Raw genomic sequence first — 22,083 nt, 5'->3', positions numbered from 1 at the left:
ACTGAAGTGGTTTGCCATTCTCTTCTCCAGTGGACCACATTCTGTCAGATCTCTCCACCATACCCACCCATCTTTGGTGGCCCCATGGGCATGGCTTAGTTTCATTGAGTTAGACAAGGCTGTGGTCCTAGTGTGATCAGATTGACTAGTTTTCTGTGATTATGGTTTCATTGTGTCTGCCCTCTGATGCCCTCTTGCAACACCTACCGTCTTACTTGGGTTTCTCTTACCTTGGACGTGGGTTATCTCTTCACGGCTGCTGCAGCAAAGCGCATCTGCTGCTCCTTACCTTGGTATCTTCTCAGTGCTGCCCCTCCTGACCTTGAATGTGGAATAACTCCTCTAGGCCCTCCTGCACCCTCGCAGCCACCGCTCCTTGTTCCATGGGATTTTCCAGGCAAGAATACTGGAGTGGGCTGCCATTTCCTTCTCCAGGGGATCTTCCCAAGTTCAACCCAGGGATCGAACCTGGGTCTCCTGCATTGTAGACAGACTCTTACTGTCTGAGCCACTATGGTAGTAGATTAGACTCATTGACAGACAATAAAAGATTCTCTGGATCCTCTATCTTTTAACCTATTAGGATCCACGAGATATTTTCCCTTGCCTGCTTCCTCCCACACCTAGAATCACACTATCACAATTATTGATGGCATATAGAACTACATTTTTGACCAGTTGCTTGAAGTTATGTAATCATCATTACATTTGTTGGATGCCTGGTCACATACTGTAAGAGACAAAAATATTATAAGTAATGTAGCTAGTAACATTGACAAAGTCATAGTGTAGCAGAGAGATAAAGATATAAACAATTTGGAAACAGAGAACAAGTTAAAGAACAAATTATTAGTATAACTAGTTGTAATCAAGTTGCAATACCATCAAGTCCATAGGAAGGCCAGCCGGAGAAGCCAAATCTTGGCAAGGTCGACTGAGCTTCTTCACTCACTTTTCACTTTCATGCATTGGAGAAGGAAATGGCAACCCACTCCAGTGTTCTTGCCTGGAGAATCCCAGGGACGGGGGAGCCTGGTGGGCTGTCATTTATGGGGTCACACAGAGTCAGACACAACAGAAGTGACTTAGCAGCAGCAGGCAGAGAGAATAATGAAAATGTTTTATCTTTGTTTAGAAAGGCATTCTTTATCAACTTGTTGTAAGTCACAGCATAAAAAAAAGTTTATTTAAACAGATTGAAGTTAGTATGTTCTGAAGTCAAAGTTATTTATCACATTTATCAGTTCATTTAGTCCCATGTAATTGATTCCTTTTGATCTGTATGAAGTAAGCAGGTTTTCCATTACAGTTTGTAATTTGTTATACAATTTAGTAGCATCAAGCCTATCAGAAACACATTTTTTTAAAAGTTCTTTCTGTGTCTTCTTGAAAATCTTTATTGTGTAAAAGCAGTATAAAATTATGATAGTCGGTAAAGGACAAAACTTAAAATAGCATGGTATAGAGTTGAGTACAATGTAATTAGCAAACTTGGATATTTCTGCAACTTATAATATGTTAGTATAATCATTACAGTTATGACTGATAACATTATATCAGGACATACCAGTTGTTAGGGATGTCATATAAATTTTGGAATATCTGTATTAATGATATTTATCCATACATTACAACCTAAAGTTCATCTTCAATCACTTGAGAATGTTTTTGAGTTGGGGCTTCTCTGGTGGCTCAGATAGTAAAGAATCTGTGTAAAATGTGGGAGACCTGGGTTTAATCCCTGGGTTGGGAAGATAAAAATACCAAATAAACTTAGTTTAATATTCATCTCTAAGATGTCTCAAAGACGCTTCATCAAATCATCCATCCCAGAGTTAGCTGGAGACTAAAAGAGCTTTAGTTAGATTTTGATATTTGGGAAGTTTGTTAGAAATATCATAAAGGTTTTAAAGCATAGCAGGATCATAGGTCACTGAAATGATACCTATTCTTTTAGCCAAAGTCACAAAAACTATTAAAAGAAAATAAATATAGATCATTTAAGGGTGCAGAAACTCACACAATCTATTATAATAGGAGCACTTTAACAAATTAAATTCCAGTCCTGTCCTAGCTTATTTACTCAACAACTTCAGTCTAAATTTGGTTAATCCTGACTGTGTATAGAACTCTTTCCTCAGGGTTTGTTTCCACACTCTCTCATCACTTTCTGTATCCATCCTGTGTCTCATTTTCCATCCAAATAAAATTAACCAGCTCATATTTTTTTTAATAAAATGTAATTCCATTTCTCATACCTTCTTTACTGAAATCATGCATTCTACTTCTTATTGTATACTGAAATGTTACTGTGTTATTCTTATTCACTTTAACTACATGTTTAAATTAGAATCCTCAACTCTTAAAGCTTTGATTTTTAGTAAAGCTAACAAGCAATTATGAACTGTCTTTAAATTGAAAGTGAAAATGAAGTGGCTCAGTCATGTCAGACTCTTTTTGACCCCATGTACTATACAGTCCATGGAATTCTCCAGGCCAAAATACTGGAGTGGATAGCCTTTCGCTTCTCCAGGGGATCTTCCCAACCCAGGGATTGAACCCAGGTCTCGCACATTGCCAGCAGATTCTTTACCAGCTGAGCCACAAGGGAAGCCCAAGAATACTGGAGTGGGTAGCCTATCCCTTCTCCAGCAGATCTTCCCAACCCAGGAATTGAACCAGGGTCTCCTCCATTCCAGGTGGATTCTTTACCAACTGAGCTATCAGGGAAGTATTCTATAAATTGGTGAGCATAAACACCAGTGATAATTTTTAAAAACATTTGTTTTCTTATAGAGAACATCTCAGGTGATATCAAACATTTTCAACAATATTTCCAACTACCTTAATTTTTCTATTTAGTAATTGATGTCTCAGTATCTTTTTAGCTATTTAATAAACTTTCATCACTTAATTTAACACAGTTCTAGAACATTAAGTTACCAAATATCTGGAAAGATCATTTTAAGTAGATATTTCTAAAATGTAATTACATTAAATTTTTATACCAAAGTTCTTATTTCATTTACTTTTACTTTAAAGTTATTTCATGTCAAGTTATTTTTCTTGCAAGAGATCTAGTAAGGTCTTATTTATTAAACCTAGGTTAGGTACAATAATCTTCAGTTCAGTTCAGTTCAGTTCAGTCGCTCAGTCCTGTCTGACAATAATCTTAACATGTCTTAATTAGATCAACAATCTTAAGCATCAATATCAGACATCAGCCTAATAGTGAATATTTCTCAGTTCACATGAACCTGAAAATCATCTTTGCCATTTAAAATTAAGTATAACTCTTTATAGACTTAATTTTGATAGTACTTTCTAGAAGTAGAGATATCTCATATGTATAATGTGTACACAGACATAAACAGGCAAACTAGAGATCTCATGGCTTTACTAAAAGCTTAGATATGAACCACATATAACAATATAAACTTACTAGTTTACAAACAGAATACATACATTAAGATTGCTTGCTCAGATGACTAAGGCTTGTTATCTGTAAGTTTGGCTAAGGGAGCATTTCCAGTGGTTTGAATTTTAAAACTGCCATTTTTTCCCCTTTGTTTTAGGTTTTGTGTGCGTGAGTTAATTGGGCTCAGTCTCAGGTCCTTATGGCCTGTATTCACATTCTGGTTTTAGAGATTTGGAAGAGAAAGACAGTTGTTTTTAGCTCCACGAAGAACAGTTCTATCACCTAAAGTTACTGAAATCAGTGACAAGATTATAACTGAACTGAAATGTATTTTACAAAATTCTGTGTTCTATAATTTTAGAATTTAATTTATCATGCCTTTAAAGGTTTGTATAAAACATTCAGCAAAGACTATTCTGAGTTTATGAGTTAAACTAAAGCAAAATCACTAGTTTTATATTAATTACCCCTTGCATGTTAGTTCCCAGTTTTTGCTTATTTGTGTGGTTCAGGTAACTGCTGGTTAGGTTAGTACATTCAGTTAGTATGTTCTTAGTGGCAATCTATATGCCTTGTCTTATAATACCATGCAGGGGAATTATTCCCCAATGGAACATGCCTATTTCACAGTTAATTTAAGCAAAAGAGATGTAACCATCTTGTATAAAGAAACTAAAGCCCTTTGTTTAAGGTTTTACCAAGCCAGCTTTTAACTTTAACTGTGTTTGCAGTGAAGAGCCCCCTCAATTTCCAGGGCAAGATTTTCTCCAATTTCCAATCAAGTAAACACTTGTAAGTTTTGTAACATACATTTGCCCAGCTAGGGTACTAGAACTCTGTCCTTCCTTTTTCTTTTATTTTGAAACCTTGTTTCCCATTTTGAAGTCAGTTTGTCAAGATAAAATTGCTAATGAGGATCATGTGGCAGACCAGTGTGTGCCGCTTGAAGGCTTACTCTTCTGGTTTTGCCTCAGAGTTGTTTCAGCCCCCTCTTATGTGCCTTGAGTATCCCAGTGAAGTATAAGACTTCCACAAGTGCTCAGATTGGGGAATGGCCCATTCTTATGCCTGTCCCTGGTTGAGCAGATTGTTAATTATGTGAGTGGGTTTCCCTGTAGGTGCAGCCTCGTGCACCTACAGACCTAGAGGTCTGCCTCTACCACTTCTGCAAGTTTCTGTCACCTGAGAAAGCCATTGCTGGCTGGAAGGAAGAGTCCCTTTGGAGCTCAGAAGTTCTCATAAGATTTTTATTTTATTTTGAGCCACTCTGTTAAGGTAAACCAAATCAAGGGAAAACAACAAGTCAGTCTTACCCCTAATAACTCAGTCCTACCTTACTCAGTGTTTAACTGAGCAAAGTCTCTCAACTGAGGCTATCTACTCAGTATCCAAACTGAGCATTCACATTGCCTTAACACTGAGGGTTCCCTGCTGGAGCAGAATCTTCCTAGTCCTCTGACTGAGGGTATCCCACCCTGTGTCTAAACTGAGCAGCCAGGTACACCTTGAAACCAAGTTTCGAGGATAACTTTTTCCCCCACTGAATAAAAACTTAGGATCATCAGCCAATAATGGGAAATCCTAGAACCAGGGGAGACTCACCCAGATTCATCTGGACTGGCCGAGCAGGCTGATGGGCAAAGGAACCAAGGCTCTGGATCTCTGTAGCATCCAGGTGAAGAAGAGGAATCTGCTCTGGTTCCCTTGTCCGTCAGCCAAGTGTCAACTAAAAAAACTAGTCACAGCCTGAAAGTAGAGAGTTGTTTTATTCAGTGAGAGTTCTTAGGACTTCAAGCCCAGGAGGCAGCATCTCAAGTAGCCCTCAAAGCTGTGCTTTGAGGAGGTGAGGGAAGCAGTCAGGTTATAGAAAAGTTTGCAACAAAGGGGGGCAGGTAGTCTGAACATAAATGATTGTTAATTAAGGAAAACCAGGTATCTCAAGGGATTTAGTGCTTTTCTAAGAATGGGAAGATGCAAGCATCTGGGACTTATTTACTGAAATCCTTCTTTCTACGAACCTCATCTCTCTGGTTCCAGCATCCTGTTTCTTGATTTTGTTATATCCTTAGTTCCTTGTTCACTGTAGGGATTGCTAGCAGCTGATAGCTGGTGGATTGCAGGCATTGGGCGCCCTCCGGGCTCAGCAATTTATTATATTTGGAGGCCCAAAATCGCTGATCACTGTGCCATCCTTGTTTACTGATACAGCAGGACATACTCTGTTTCACAGGGGTTTTGTGAACTGATAAAAGGCTAACTGAACAGAATTATTTGTCTATGAGAACTTTAAGTTTTGTATGGTGACAGTTTTAATTTTGTTTCCCACAGCACAGTGGAAAGAGTTGGGGCTTCAAGCCTTGCCTCCAGGTCTCAAAGTAATAGAAGAAATAATTTCTTCTGAGGATGAGAAAATGCTTTTGGAGAGTGTTAACTGGACAGAAGATACAGAAAATCAAAATTGTAAGTAAAACTTTAAATCTGATATTTAAAATCTTCTGCAAAATGTGTTCTTCTCCTTTGGTTTATTAAATTCTGTTTCCTCAAAATTACTGAAAGTGCTCTGGATCCACTGTTAGGTAAGTCATACTAACAACTCTTAAGAGCATTAATAATAAGTAGCTTTTATATATAGGTATCAATTTAAAACTCCAAATTGATGAATATTTATTAGCCAACATTTGTGGAGTTGACAGAGGTCCATCTTGTCAAAGCTATGGTTTTTCCAGTAGTCATGTTTTTCCAGAGCATCAAAGAATTGATGCTTTTGAACTGTGGTGTTGGAGAAGACTCTTGAGAGTCCCTTGGACTACCAGGAGATCAAATCGTCAACCCTAAAGGATATCAGTCCTGAATATTCGTTGGAAGGACTGATGCCGAAGCTGAAGCTCCAGTACTTTGGCTACCTGATGCAAAGAACTGACTCATTGGAAAAGACCGTGATGCTGGGAAAGATTGAAGCAGGGGGAGGAGGGGATGACAGAGGATGCGATGGTTGGATGGCATCACTGACTCGAAGGACATGAGTTTGAGCAAGCTCGAGGAGTTGGTGATGAATAGGGAAACCTGACATGCTGCGGTCCATGGGATTGCAAAGAGCTGGACATGACTGAGCGACTGAACTGAACTGTAGAGCTAACATTAATAAGCTGTTTCACATACGTTTGGTTGTCTGTATTCATGGGTTCTGTATGCATGAATTCAATTAACTCTGGATTGAAAAAAATCTGAAAAAGAAGTAAAATTCTAGAAAGTTCCAAAAGGTAAAATACGTTGGCAGTTCATAATATATGAAAGTGAAGTTGCTCAGTTGTGTCAACTCTTTGCGACTCCCTGGACTGTAGCCTACCAGGCTCCTCCGTCCATGGGATTCTCCAGGTAAGAATACTGGAGTGGGTTGCCATTTCCTTCTTCAGGGGATCTTCCCGACTCAGGAATCAAACCCAGGTCTCCCGCATTGCGGGCAGATTCTTTAACCTCTGAGCCACCAGGGAAGCCCAACATATATATCAGTTCAGTTCATCTCAGTCGCTCAGTCGTGTCCGACTCTTTGCGACGCCATGAATCACAGCACACCAGGCCTCCCTGTCCATCACCAACTCCCAGAGTTCACTCAAACTCATGTCCATCGAGTCGGTGATGCCATCCAGCCATCTCATCCTCTGTCGTCCCCTTTTCCTCCTGCTCCCAATCCCTCCCAGCATCAGAGTCTTTTCCAATGAGTCAACTCTTTGCATGAGGTGGCCAAAGTACTGTTCAGCTTTAGCATCATTCCTTCGAAAGAACACCCAGGGCTGATCTCCCTCAGAATGGACTGGTTGGATCTCCTTGCAGTCCAAGGGACTCTCAAGAGTCTTCTCCAACACCACAGTTCAAAAGCATCAATTCTTTGGCACTCAGCTTTCTTCACAGTCCAACTCTCACATCCATACATGACCACTGGAAAAACCATAGCCTTGACCTGATGGACCTTTGTTGGCAAAGTAATGTCTCTGCTTTTGAATATGCTATCTAGGTTGGTCATAACTTTTGATATACACAGATATATATTGTATATGCAACTGTTTTACATGTCATATACATTGTACTAGGTATTGTAATAATCCAAAGATGATTTAAAGCATTCTGGAGGATGTAAAAGATATGTTTAGGTTATACGCAAATGCTGCGCGATTTTATGTAAGAGACTTAATCCTCCTTGGATTTTGGCAGTCACTCAGTCGTGTCTGACTCTCTGCGACTCCATGGACTGTAGCCCACCAGGCTCCTCCATCCATGGGATTCTCTAGGCAAGAATACTGGAGTGGGTTGCCATTTCCTTTTCCAGAGGATCTTCCCGACCCAGGGATCGAACCCAGGTCTCCTGCATTGCGGGCAGATGCTTTAACCTCTGAGCCACCAGGGAAGCCCAATGTATATATATATACACACATATATATTGTATATGCAACTGTTTTACATGTCATATACATTGTACTAGGTATTATAAGTAATCTAAAGATGATTTAAAGCATTCTGGAGGATGTGAAAGATATGTTTACATTATATGCAAATGCTGTACTATTTTATGTAAGAGACTTAATCCTCCTTGGATTTTGGCATCTGAGGGAACCAATTCCCCAGGGATACACAGGGACACATGTAAATTGTCTTATTTGGTTCTCTCTACTCTAAGGCAGTTTTTACAGTGAGAAATTAGCACTTTAGTACTGTATGATTATAATGTAGTAAGAACGTCCTAGAGAAATTTACAATTAGTTACTCTGTTTCCGGATCATTAGCAGTCATGTGACCTGCAGGGTATATGTTTAGTTTTTTCAAATTGATTGGGTGAAACCCTTAAAAGATTGTTTCAATTTTAGACTTAAAAGAATAGCAGATATGAAGTAGAATGTTCAATTTTACTGAAGACAATAGTTTAGCAGTTATCAAAAATTACCATTACTAAATTAATCCTTATTCATAAAGTTAACTTTGAAATATATGAAGGAATGAAATTCTTTTTCTCCTAAATAGTTTACTTCTCTTGATACAGTTCAAAAATCCTTAAAACACAGAAGAGTAAAGCATTTTGGCTATGAATTCCACTATGAGAACAACAATGTAGATAAAGATAAGCCGTTACCTGGGGGTAAGTAATTGTTAGCAAACAATAAGGGCTGGTTCAGGAAAAAATATTAATATATAAATTAGGATATCATGGTTGAGATTATTTTTCATTTGTCATTTGTATGTTAACATATAAAACAGTTGATTAAATGTTAAGTCATTTAGATTAAATAGTGTAGTTTTGTGTTAAAAATGTTATACATACAAATAAAGCTAAATTTAATTTCTCTTGAGCACTATCCTTATTCCCATACACCTCTTCAGAAGTAATACAGTTAACAGTTTAGTGTATATTATTTCAATCTTTATAAATGAATTTACATCCAAATAACCTGTTTAAGTATATAGTTGTTAACATGTAGCAGTACATTGTATTTCATGAATTATATATTCATATATTGTCACATTATCACAGTATATGTTAGAGATCTTATACAGGTTTTCATTTTATTGAATATTCAGTAATTGCTTATTCAGTTAGTTTCCTTTTGCTAGATATTTAGGTTATTTCTAGTTTTTGGCTTTTACAAGTTGTGCTGCAGTAAATATCTTTGTATACACCTCTTTATTTGTTAAGCAAGAGTTGCTCAAGGGAAATGAAACTGCTGGATTAGAATTCTGTCAAAGTTATGCTCACTTAAAAATGTCAGTAGACACTGACAGATTGCATCCTAAAAGAGCTATACCAACATTCTATCACAAAGTGCTTACTTCCTTACCCCTTACCCCAGCTGCCTGTGAAATATCACTTTTAACTTTATACCCAATTACTAGTGAGATTGGCCATTTTTATTTCCTTTTCTGTGAATTCTTTTTCATCTTCTTTGCTAGTTTTTTCTAATGAGTAGTCTAATCTAGTAATAAGATTTTACCATATAATCTAGATATTAATCCTTTGGTAGATGTCTTTGTTGGAATTCAATTTATGTGTATTTTTATGACTTTCATCTTATTTAAGGATTTCCTTTGCCTCATGAAATAACATTTATGACCCCAATAAAAGTAACTTAGTTCTACTTTGAAAAACATGTTTTTTAAATGAATTAATTTCAAATAATTAAATTTAAAATAAATTAATAATTTAAGATAATAAGAAATTGGTCAGGCTAGTTTCCATATAATATAGTAAATTTTATAATTTTATTGCTACTTTAAAAAATACCAAAATTGTTGTCTGCAAAATTCTTTTGTATATTTTATTTGATAAAGTTAATAAAATAATTTTAAAATAAGATTTTGTTTTTATTTTCTTTTGCTTGTGAGCTTACTGTTATGTTTGGATCTGACTACTAAACTAAAAGCTGTGTGATTTTTATCACAGTGACTGTTTTTTTCATTCTTGGGTTAAACATGAAAAGTAAATAATATGTTTCACTTTTATCATTACTGATTTCAGGTCTTCCTGACATTTGTGAGAGCATTTTAGAGAAATGGTTGAAGGAAGGATTCATTAAACATAAACCTGATCAATTGACTATAAACCAGTATGAACCTGGGCATGGTGAGTATTTCTTCTTTTACAATTCCAGTCATAAATTTCGTAATTTAGTGGGTTACATAGCTCCCTAAGATCAAAGATATTATTTTTTTGCTTAAATTTACTTTTAGAGTAATTTGCTTATGTCCGTTACCTGTGTTGATTTTAATCCCTTTGCAATTTTACACTCAGTTTCTTGAGGAATTTGCATATTAAGTGTAAACAGACTGACATGTTGTTATTTGTAATATTCTTTTGTTCCCCCCCTCAGCATTGTTTTTTGGAGAGGAAGAAGATTTCTTTAAAAACAAAGAAAGCGTGTAAAATGGAAGAAATCAAATAATTTATAGGTACCAAGAAGAAGGCTAATTAGTTAGATCATCTTGATCTTCTTATTCTTCTGTAGAGAATGTGGAAGATAATTCTAGGATGACATTTTAATGGAAAAATTTTAGGTTATTCACTTTTTTGCACTTGTTAGCATCTTCATCTGATATTTGTACTAATCAAATGATATTGAGGGCTTTATTAGTGACAAGTTATGGCATTTTTTCCCTCTGCATTTATCATGTTTTGTGATAGCTTAGTTTCCATTGGTCTATAAACTCCTTAAAGACAGGGATTGTGTCTTACTAGCTTTATATACTCTCACAATGTAGCAAAGTTTCTTTAAAGTAAGAGACATACTCAGTCAATGTAGTTTCAGGGTGTATATTGTCACCCTGCTTATTTAACTTATATACAGAGTACACCATGTAAAATGCTGGACTGGATGAATCACAAGTTGGAATCAAGATTGATGGGAGAAGTATCAATAATCTCAGATATGTAAATGGTACCACCCTAATGGCAGAAAGCAAAGAGGAACTAAAGAGCTTCTTGATGGAGGTGAAAGAGGAGAGTGAAAAAGCTGGCTTAAGCTCAATATTTGTAAAAAAGAGGATCATGGCATTCGGTCCCATCACTTCACAGTAAATAAATGGGGGAAAAATGGACACAGTGGTAGAATTATTTTCTTGGATTCCAAAATCACTGTGGATGGTGACTGTAGCCATGAAATTAAAAGATACTTCCTTCTTGGAAGAAAAGCTATGACAAAACTAGACCACATATTGAAAAACATAGATATCACTTTGCCAGCAAAGGTTCATATAGTCAAAGCTATGTTTTTTTCCAGTAGTCATGTATGGGTGTGAGAGCTGGACCATAAAGAAGGCTGAGTGCCAAAGAATTGATGCCTTCAAACTTTGGTGCTGGAGAAGACTCTTGAGAGTCCCGTGGACAGCAGGGATATCAAACCAGTCAATCCTAAAGGAAATCAACCCTGAATATTCATTGGGAGGACTGGTGCTGAAGCTGAAGCTCCATTACTTTGGCCACCTGATGAGAGGAACTGACTTGTTGAAAAAGACCTTGATGTTTGGAAAGATTGAAGGCAGGAGGAGAACAGGACAACAGAGGATGAGACGGTTGGGTGGCATCACCTACTCAGTGGACGTGAGTTTGAGCAAACTCTGGGAGATGGTGATGGACAGGAAAACCTGTCATTTTGCAGTCCATAGAGTAATAAAGAGATGGACATGACTTAGTGACTGAAAAACCACAGCAGTGTTGATTGAGAGACTCGTGAAAGAAGCCATATCTTAAATATTCATAAGATTAGTTTTCATGCCTGGCTGTTGTTTTTGTTCTACAAGTACTTGGGAATCCAGTATTCATAGGTCAGAATGACTTTGTTAGCTATCTTGGGATAATGCCCTGGTTAAGCAGTGACTCTCAAGTCTTGATTTTACAATCAAGTCACAACAGTGCTTTAATGTAAAGTTATATTTTTAGTTTAGACCTAGTTTAATTTTCATACTGTTCATGGGATTCTCGTGGCAAAAATGCTGGAGTGGTTTGCCATTCCCTCCTCCAGTGGACCACATTTTGTCAGAACTCTCCACTATGACCTGTCCATCTTGAGTGACCCTGCACAGCATGGCTCATAGCTTCATTGAGTTACACAGTCACCTTCGCCACAACAAAGCTGTGATCCATGAAGGCTGTGATCTGGAAGATGAGCCCCATGGGTCAGAAAGTGTCCGTTATACTACTGGGGAAGAGTGGAGGTAATTGCTAATAGCTCCAGAAAGAATGAAGAAGCAGGGCCAAAGCGGAAATGACAGTTGTAGATATGTCTGGTGGTGAAAGTAAAGTCCAGTGCTGTAAAGAACAGTATTGCATAGGAACCTGGAATGTTAGGTCCTTTAATCAAGGTAAACTGGATGTGGTCACGCAGGAGATGGCAAGAGTGAACATCGACATTTTAGGAATTAGTGAATTTAAATGGGTGAGAGTGGGTGAATTTAATTCAGATGACCATTATATCTACTACTGTGGACAAGAATCCCTTAGAAAAAGTGGAGAAGCCATCATCATCAACAGAGGGGTCTGAAATGCAGTACTTGGGTGCAAAACTGATCTTGGTTCATTTCCAAGGCAAACCATTCAGTATCACAGCAATCCAAATCTATGCCCCAACCACTAATACTGAAGAATCTGAAGTTGACTGATTCTATGAAAACCTATAAGACCTTCTAGAACTAATACCAAAAAGAAAGGTGTCCTTTTCATTATAGAGGATTGGAATGCAAAAGTAGGAAGTCACATGATACCTGGATTAACAGGCAAGTTTGGCCTAGAAGTACAAAATGAAGCAGGGCAAAGGCTAACAGAGTTTTGCCAAGAGAATGCACTGGTCATAGCAAACACCCTCTTCCAGCAACACAAAAGATGAGTATACATGTGGACATCATTAGATGCTCAATACCAAAATCAGATTGATTATATTGTTTGCAGCTGAAGATGGAGAAGCTCTATACAGTCAGCAGAAACAAGACCGGAAGCTGACTGTGGTTCAGATCATGAGCTCCTTATTGCAAAATTCAGGTTTAAATAGATGAAAGTAGGGAAAACCACTGGGCCATTCAGGTATAACCTAAATCAAATTCCTTATGATTATACAGTGGAGGTGATGAATAAATTCAAGGAGTTAGATCTGATAGAGTGCCTGAATAACTGTGGATGGAGGTTCATAACATTGTACAGGAGGCCATCCCAAAAGTAAAGAGGTGCAAGAAGGCAAAGTGATTGTCTAAGGAGGCTTTACAAATAGCTGAGATGAGAAGAGAAGTGAAAGGCAAGGGAGATAGGGAAAGATACAGCCATCTGAATGCAGAGTTCCAGAGAATATCAAGGAGAGATAAGAAAGCCTTTGTAAGTGGACAATGCAAAGAAATAGAGGAAAACAATCAATAGGAAAGACTAGAGATCTCTTCAGGAAAATTGGGGATATCAAGGGAACATTTCATGCAAGGATGGGCACGACAAAGGACAAAAACTGTGAGGACCTAACAGAAGCAAAAGAGATTAAGAACAGGTGGCAAGAATACACAGAAAAAAAAAGTCTTAATGACCTTGATAACCACCTAGAGCCAGACATCCTGGAATGTGAAGTCAAGTGGCCTTGGGAAGCATTACTATGAACAAATCTAGTAAAGGTGATGGAATTCCAGCTAAGCTGTTTCAGATCCTAAATGATGATGCTGTTAAAGTTCTGCATATAGTATGTCAGCAAATTTGGTAAACTCAGCACTGGCCACAGTATTGGAAAATATCAGTTTTCGTTCCAGTCCCAAAGAAGGACAATGCTAAAGCCAACTTCTGTACAGTTGCACACATTTCACACTTTGAGCAAGCTTGTGCTCAAAATCCTTCAGGCTAGGCTTCAGCAGTGTGTAAACCAAGAAATTCCAGATGTATAAGCTGGGTTTAGAAAAAACAGAGGAACCAGAGATCAAATTGCCAACATCTGTTGGATCATAAAGCAAGGGAGTTGCAGAATATCATCTACTTCTGCATTGACTACACTAAAGCCTTTGCCTTTGTGAATCACAAGAAACTGGAAAATTATTAAAGAGATAATTTAATTTATCTCTGACCACCTTAATGGTCTCCTGAGAAACCGATATGCAAGTCAAGACGCAAGTTAGAACAGACATGGAACAATGGCATGGTTCAAAATTAGGAAAGGCTGTGTATTGTCACCCTGCTTATTTAACTTATATGCAGAGTACATTATACAAAATGCCAGGCTGGATGAAGCACAAGCTGGAAGTAAGATTACCGGGAGAAATATCAAGAACCTCAGATATGTAGATGATACCACGATAATGGCAGAAATTGAAGAGGAACTAATGAGCTTCTTGATGAGGGTGAAATAGGAGACTGAAAAAGCTGGCTTAAAACTCAACGTTCAAAAAGCTAAGATCATGGCATCTGTTCCCATCACGTCATGGAAAATAAAAGGGGAAAAGTAGAAACGGTGACAGACTATTTTCTTGGGCTCCAAAATCACCATGGACAGTGACTGCAGCCATGAAATTAAAAGATACTTGCTCCTTGGAAGGAAAGCTACGACAAACCTAAACAGTGTACTAAAAGCAGAGACATCACTTTGCCAACAAAGGTCTGTATGGTCAAAGCATTGGTTTTCCTGTAGTCATGTATGGATGTGAGAGTTTGATCATAAAGAAGGCTGTGCACCAAGGATTTGATGCTTTTGATTGCTGTGCTGCAGAAGGTTCTTGAGAGTCCCTTGGACTCCATGGAGATCAAAGCAGTAATCCTAAATGAAATCCATACTGAATATTCTTTGGAAGGACTGATGCTGAGAGTGAAGCCCCAATACTTTGACTACCAGATGGGAATAGCTGACTCTTTGGTAAACACCCTGATGCTGGGAATGTGTTGAAGGCAAAGAAGAAGGGAGCAGCAGAGAATGAGATGGTTAAATAGCATCACTAACTCAGTGGATATGAATTTGAGCAAACTCTGGGCATATTGAAGGACACGGAAGCCTGGCATGCTGCAGTCCATGGGGTCACAAAGAATTAGACATGGCTTAGAGACTCAACAACAGCAGCAACAACAAATTTAATTTTATTTACATTAATCTTAAATGTTTCCTTTACCTAAAATTACAGTAGATTCTTGTTTATCAAATGATGTTTTCACTATAATCCTTGAGGCTATATTTAGAGATGTCTTAAATGTACTAAAAAGAAAAGTGAAGTGACCTGTTACACTATCTTCAATCTCAGGAATTCCTGCTCATATTGACACACATTCTGCTTTTGAGGATGAGATCATTTCTCTCAGTTTGGGATCAGAGGTAAATTTTCAAACACTTTTATTAGCTATCAGCAAATGTCTTACTTTATGCAATGCCCTTTTCATAGGATTTCTCACATTTCTCATTTCAGATGAATTAAGAGTTAAAAATGAAGTGTAAAGACACCATTAGTATTTAATTTCTTATAGAATGTGAAATTATCACAGTCTCTTCTTTTAGGTGTCCAGAGTTTTAGGTATCAGCTCACTAGATGGCAGGAAAGCCCTGTAAAATACATGGTGCTTTTGTTAAGTAAAACCGAAATGGCAAAACTAATACAGTTATGTAAAGTTTAAAAATAAAATAAAATTAAAAAAAACAAAAACAAAAACAAAAAACCGAAATGGCCATTTTACAGTGATTTACTGTAGCAACATTGCCATCTAGTGGCTAAAGATAGTAACTGCAGTCTATAGATAAAACTAAAATGTGTCTGGAATTTTGATAAACTTGTTCACATATATTTAATGATTCAATCCCTTCAAAAACTTTGAAAAGTAATGGATAATGTTGTTTTCTTTACAAATAAAGAAGAGGTTCATGTTTATTCACTGATATATTTTTATAGTATAGTTGTACTTTATTTGATCTGCTATTTGAAAGTTGCTCAGTCATGTTCTACTCTTTGCGACCCCAGGGACTATACATATACAGTCCATGGAATTCTCCAGGCCAGAATACTGGAGTAGGCAGCTTTGGCATTCTCCAGAGGATCTTTCCAACCCAGGAATTGAACCCAGGACTCCTGTATTGCAGGTGGATTCTTTACCAGCTGAGCCACAAGAGAAGCCCTTAAACTGCTATAGAAGCTATCAAAAGCATGATTTAAAGCAATCCATGCAAACTGAAGCTCTGAGGCCTTCCCTCATAGCTCAGGTGGTAAAGAATCCGCCTGCAATGCAGGAGACCCCGATTCAATTCCTGGGTCAGGAAGATCTGCTAGAGAAGGGATAGACTACCCATTCCAGTATTCTCGAGTTTCCCTTGTGGCTCAGCTGGTAAAGAATCCGCCCACAATGTGGGAGACCTGGGTTCGATCCCTGGGTTGGGAAGATCCCCTGGAGAAGGGAAAGGCTACCCACTCCAGTATTCTGGCCTGGAGAATTCCAGGGACTATATAGTTCATGGGGTCATAAAGAGTTAGACATGACTGAGCGATTTTCACTTTATTTCATGCAAACTGAAAATAGAGTTTTAGAAATCAAAATTTCAAATCTAGAAGAGTCTTTAAAATATGAGGTTGTTTCAAAATCTTATCTTGTTCCTGGATGTAAATACTGTTTCCTAGTATTTTTTGCATATGCTTAGTTCAGTTCAGATCAGTCGCTCAGTTGTGTCCGACTCTTTGCAACCCCATAGACTGCAGAAGGCCAGGCTTTCCTGTCCATCACCAACTCCCGGAGTTTACTCAAGCTCATGTCTATTGAGTCAGTGATGCCATCCAACCACCTCATCCTCTGTATCCCCTTCTCCCGCCCTCAAGCTTTCCCAGCATCAGGGTCTTTTCAAATGAGTCAGTTCTTTGCATCATGTGGCCAAAGTATTGGAGTTTCAGCTTCAGCATCAGTCCTTCCAGTGAATATTCAGGACTGATTTCCTTTAGGATGGACTGGTTGGATCTCCTTGCAGTCCAAGGGACTCTCAAGAGTCTTCTCCAACACCACAATTCAAAAGCATCAGTTCTTCAGTGCTCAGCTTTCTTTATAGTCCAACTCTCACACTTATACACGACTACTGGAAAAACCATAACTTTGACTAGACAGACCTTTCTTGGGAAAGTAATGTCTGCTTTTTAATATGCTGTCTAGTTTGGTCATAACTTTTCTTCTAAGGAGCAAGTGTCTTGTAATTTCATGGCTGCAGTCACTATCTGTATTGATTTTGGAGCCCAAGAAAATAAAGTCTGTCACTGTTTTCACAGTTTCCCCATCTATTTTCCATGAATTAATGGAACCAGGTACCATGATCTTAGTTTTCTGGATGTTGAGTTTTAAGCCAACGTTTCATTCTCTTCTTTCAGTTTCATCAAGAGGCTCTTTAATTCTTCACTTTCTGCCATAAGGGTGGTGTCATCTGCATATGGGAGGTTATTGATATTTCTCCCAGCAATATTGATTCCAACTTGTGCTTCACCCAGCCAAGATTTTCTCATGATGTACTCTGAATATAAGTTAAATAAGCAGGGTGACAATATACAGCCTTGACGTACTTCTTTTCCTATTTGGAACCAGTCTGTTACTCCATTTGCTTGGCAACCCACTCCAGTACTCTTGCCTGGAAAATCCCATGGGTGGAGGAACCTGGTAGGCTGCAATCCATGGGGTCACGAAGAGTCGGACATGACTGAGCGACTTCACTTTCCCTTTTCACTTTCATGCATTGGAGAAGGAAATGGCAACCCACTCCAGTGTTCTTGCCTGGAGAATCCCAGGGACGGGGGAGCCTGATGGGCTGCCGTCTATGGGGTCGCACAGGGTCAGACATGACTGAAGCGACTTAGCAGCATCGCTAAATTTTGCTTTGGCTTTTGAACTTTTGTAAGCTTATGTGATCATGTTGATACTGTGTCTTTAGAGCTAGTGTATACGTTTGATAAGGCAAAACCATCTTATCCTCTCCACGTGTGGATTCTTATTAAGTGCTTTAAAAAGTAATGAGGACAGGAAGGGAAAAGAGCTCTTCTCTGTTTTGTTTATTTTCATTTTACCTCTTATCCTGGCTTGTAGCTTTAGGGGAAAAGTAAAGAATATCTTTGTTTTTTCCTCCTAACTGTGTAACAAGTGTAGAAATGAAAGAAAAGATAAATGAATATCAGAATGTCAGCTGCTGAGAAAACATGGAAGATAATGGCTTTGGATCTGTTGCCAACTGGATTTATTAATACTTCAATTCTGAATTAGAGTTAGATTTGAAAAGTAGAAGAATGGGCTCATTGAAGCAGGTTTGGCTCTAGGCCAACCAATGAGCTGAGGTGTGCCTTCTCTGTGGAGAGTTAGAAGTCAAGAAATGGAGAAAAACAGGTCTTCCTATTACTTTCACTCTTATAGAAATTCTCTCCATTCCTACAGAAATATAAAAAATGGGGCCTAAATATTCCTCCAACACCCTAAAAAATGATTATATAGTTTTTAACTATAAGTTATAAAGAAGGGGAAAACTTGCCTCTAGTTGCAGTGAAAATCTACTGTAATCATTATCTCCATTTGGTGTCTCTGGAGTCACACACTTTTTCCTCTAGTGAAAAAAAAAAAAAGAAGTATAATTGCCTTACAGTATTAGTTTCAGTTATACAAGCCAGATTCAGATTTAAATTGAAGAAAGTGGGGAAAACCACTACACCATTCAGGTATGACCGAAATCAAATCCCTTATCACTATACAGTGGAAGTGAGAAATAGATTTAAGGGACTAGTCTGATAGACAGAGTGCCTGATAAACTATGGACGGAGGAGGTTCGTGACATTGTACAGGAGACAGGGAGCAAGACCATCCCCAAGAAAAAGAAATGCAAAAAAGCAAAATGGCTGTCTGAGGAGGCCTTACAAATAGCTGTGAAAAGAAGAGAAGCAAAAAGCTAAGGAGAAAAGGAAAGACGTACCCATTTGAATGCAGAGTTCCAAAGAATAGCAAGGAGAGATAAGAAAGCCTTCCTTAGTGATCAATGCAAAGAAATAGAGGAAAACAATAGAATGGGAAAGACTAGAGATCTCTTCAAGAAAATTAGAGATTCCAAGGGAACATTTCAGGCAAAGATGGGCCCAATAAAGGACAGAAATGGTATGGACCTAACAGAAGCAGAAGTTATTAAGAAGAGATGGCAGGAATACACAGAAGAACTGTACAAAAAAGATCTTCATGACCCAGATAATCTCAAAGGTGTGATCACTCCCACTCACCTAGAGCTGGATATCCTGGAATGTGAAGTCAGGTTGGCCTTAGGAAGCATTACTACAAACAAAGCTAGTGGAGGTGATGGAATTCCAGTTGAGCTATTTCAAATCTTGAAAGATGATGCTGTGAAAGTGCTGCACTCAATATGCCAGCAAATTTGGAAAACTCAGCAGTGGCCACAGGACTGGAAAAGGTCAGTTTTTATTCCAATCCCAAAGAAAGACAATGCAAAAAATGCTCAAACTACCACACAGTTGCACTCGTCTCACACGCTAGTAAAGTAATGCTCAAAATCCTCCAAGCCAGGCTTCAGCAGTATGTGAACCGTGAACTTCCAGATGTTCAAGCTTGTTTTAGAAAAGGCAGAGGAACCAGATCTCAAATTGCCAGCATCCGCTGGATCATGGAAAAAGCAAGAGAGTTCCAGAAAAACATCTGTTTCTGCTTTATTGACTATGCCAAAGCCTTTGACTGTGTGGATCACAATAAACTGTGGAAAATTCTTCAAGAGATGGGAATACCAGACCACCTGACCTGCCTCTTGAGAAACCTGTATACAGGTCAGGAAGCAACAGTTAGAACTGGACATGGAACAACAGACTGGTTCCAAATAGGAAAAGGAGTACGTCAAGGCTGTACCCTTGTAGTACATGTAGTAACAAGGCTGTCACCCTGTTTATTTAACTTATATGCAGAGTACATTATGAGAAACGCTGGGCTGGAGGAAGCAGAAGCAGGAATCAAGATTGCTGGGAGAAATATAAATAACCTCAGATACACAGACAATACCACTCTTATGGCAGAAAGTGAAGAAGAACTAAAGAGCTTCTTGATGAATGTGAAGAGGAGAGTGAAAAAGCTGGCTTAAAACTCAACATTCAAAAAACAAAAATCATGGCATCAGTCCATCACTTCATGGTAAATAGATGGGGAAAAAATGGAAACAGTGGTAGATGTTATTTTCTTAGACTCCAAAATCACTGTGGACAGTTACTGCAGCCATGAAATTAAAAGATGCTTGCCCTTGGAAGAAAAGCTTTGACAAACCTAGACAGCATATTAAAAAGCAGAGACATCATTTTGCTGACAAAGGTCCATATAGTCAAAGCTATGATTTTTCCAGTAGTCATGTGTGGATATGAGAGTTGTGCCATAAATAATGCTAAATGCTGAAGGATTGATGCTTTTGAATCTTTGGTGCTGGAGAAAGCTCTTGAGAGTTTCTTGGACAGCATGGAGATCAAATCAGTTAATCTTAAAGGAAATTAACCCTGAATATTCATTGGAAGGACTGATGCTGAAGCTGAAGCTCCATACTTTGGCCACCTGATATGAAGAGCCAACTCACTGGAAAAGACCATGATGCTAGGAAAGATTGAGGGCAGGAGAAGAGGGCGACAGAGGATAAGATGGTTGGATGGCATCACTGACTCAGTGGCATGAGTTTGAGCAGACTCTGGAGATAGTGAAGGACAAGGAAGCCTGGTGTGCTGCAGTCCATGGGGTCACAAAGAGTGCTTAGTCCCTTAGACTGAATAACAACAACAGTTCCCCCACTATTTTTATTTTACTGTTGATTTCCCATTTTGTGGTTGTTAGCATCTGCCTTATGTATTGAGGTGCTCCTGTGTTGGGTGCAGAAACATTTATAATTGTTATATCTTCTTGGATTGATCCCTTGATCATTATGTAATATGGTTCTTTGTCTCTTGTAATATTCTTTATTTTAAAGTCTATTTTATCTGATATGAGTATTGCTACTCCAGCTTTCTTTTAATTTCCATTTGCATGGAATATCTGTGTCCTTCCCCTTCTTTCAGTCAATATGTGCCCCTAGGTCTGAAGTGGGTCACTTGTAGACAGCATGTATATCCATTTAGTTAGTTGTGTCTTTTGGTTGGAGCATTTAATCCATTTACATTCAAATTAATTATCGATATATATGTTCCCCTTACCATTTTTTTAATTGTTTTGGTGGATCTTTTTCTTCTCTTGTGTTTTCTGCCTAGAGAGGTTCCTTTAACATTTGTTGTAAAGCTGGTTTGGTGGTGCTGAATTCTCTTCTCTTTTGCTTTTCTGTGGAACTCTTGATTTCTCTGTTGAATCTAAATGAGATCCTCGCTGAGTAGAGTAATCTTGCTTTTAGGTTTTCCCCTTTCATCATTTTAAGTATATCCTGTCACTCCCTTCTGGTCTGTAGCTCCCAGGTAGGAGGCAAGGAAGGGAAACTGGTTTCTTGTGGTCTTTGATTTTAACTTTTCTTAAAGGTTGGAAACTAAGCAGTCATGTGTAATATAGGGGTGTGTGTGTGTGTGTGTGTGTTAGTCATTCATTCATGTCCAACTTTTTGTGACCTCGTGAACTATTGTCTACCAGGCTCCTTTGTCCATGGAATTCTCCAGGCAAGAGTACTGGAGTGGGTTGCCATTCCCTTCTCTGGGGGATCTTCCCAACCCAGAACTTGAACCTGGGTCTCCTGAATTGCAGGCAGATTTTTTACCATCTGAGCAACCAGGGAATCCCATGTAGTATAGGTTGGAGATTTAAATTCCTCTGCTTTGGAAAAATATGGTATACCAGAAGGCTTCTCTTCTAGGTACTTTTCAGCTTAGGAAAGTATACTTTTGGGAGTATCATCTTTTGTAGAGTGACAAAAAGCTGTATTTATTTTACTAAAAATATACTGAGTTCCTCTTCACCCCAACAGTGGACTAATTATCTTATGATATGGTGGGATTCTGTATTTATAAATCCAGGGAACATGTTAACAGACATTTTTGTTATTGCTGTATTTTTTTGTAAGTAATTTGTTTCAGTCTTGTATCTCTGCAGTTGTGTTTGTCTCTTCTTTTCTTTTTCTCCTTTTCTACTTGTCAGGATAAAACAGTAATCTGAGTTCTTGTTCACGGAGCCAAAGATTGAACTTTATAAACACGCAAATAGTCACACAGGCAGAGTTTTATTTTAAAGGAGAGAG

The 22,083-nt window shown here is 38.3% G+C and overlaps 1 protein-coding gene across 3 annotated transcripts in view; it reads left to right on the top strand.

Annotated features, from left to right (window-relative positions):
- The window catches only part of ALKBH8 (alkB homolog 8, tRNA methyltransferase), a 120,294-nt gene that overhangs the window by 27,384 nt on the left and 70,827 nt on the right, over positions 1-22,083 (top strand). For 2 of the 3 annotated variants that reach the window (XM_055547774.1, XM_055547775.1), the window contains exons 4-7: positions 5,747-5,878; positions 8,451-8,546; positions 9,921-10,025; positions 15,146-15,216. In XM_055547774.1, the coding sequence (XP_055403749.1) occupies positions 5,747-5,878; positions 8,451-8,546; positions 9,921-10,025; positions 15,146-15,216 (404 nt within the window). The remainder of the gene's footprint in view (positions 1-5,746; positions 5,879-8,450; positions 8,547-9,920; positions 10,026-15,145; positions 15,217-22,083) is intronic. The other variant, XM_055547776.1, reaches the window with a different exon arrangement.

Source organism: Bubalus kerabau, chromosome 15 (assembly GCF_029407905.1).
Source record: "Bubalus kerabau isolate K-KA32 ecotype Philippines breed swamp buffalo chromosome 15, PCC_UOA_SB_1v2, whole genome shotgun sequence".
In the NCBI taxonomy this organism is placed as follows: Eukaryota; Metazoa; Chordata; class Mammalia; order Artiodactyla; family Bovidae; genus Bubalus; species Bubalus kerabau.
Note: the sequence above shows the minus strand (reverse complement) of the source record. Positions and strands in the feature narration are given on the sequence as shown.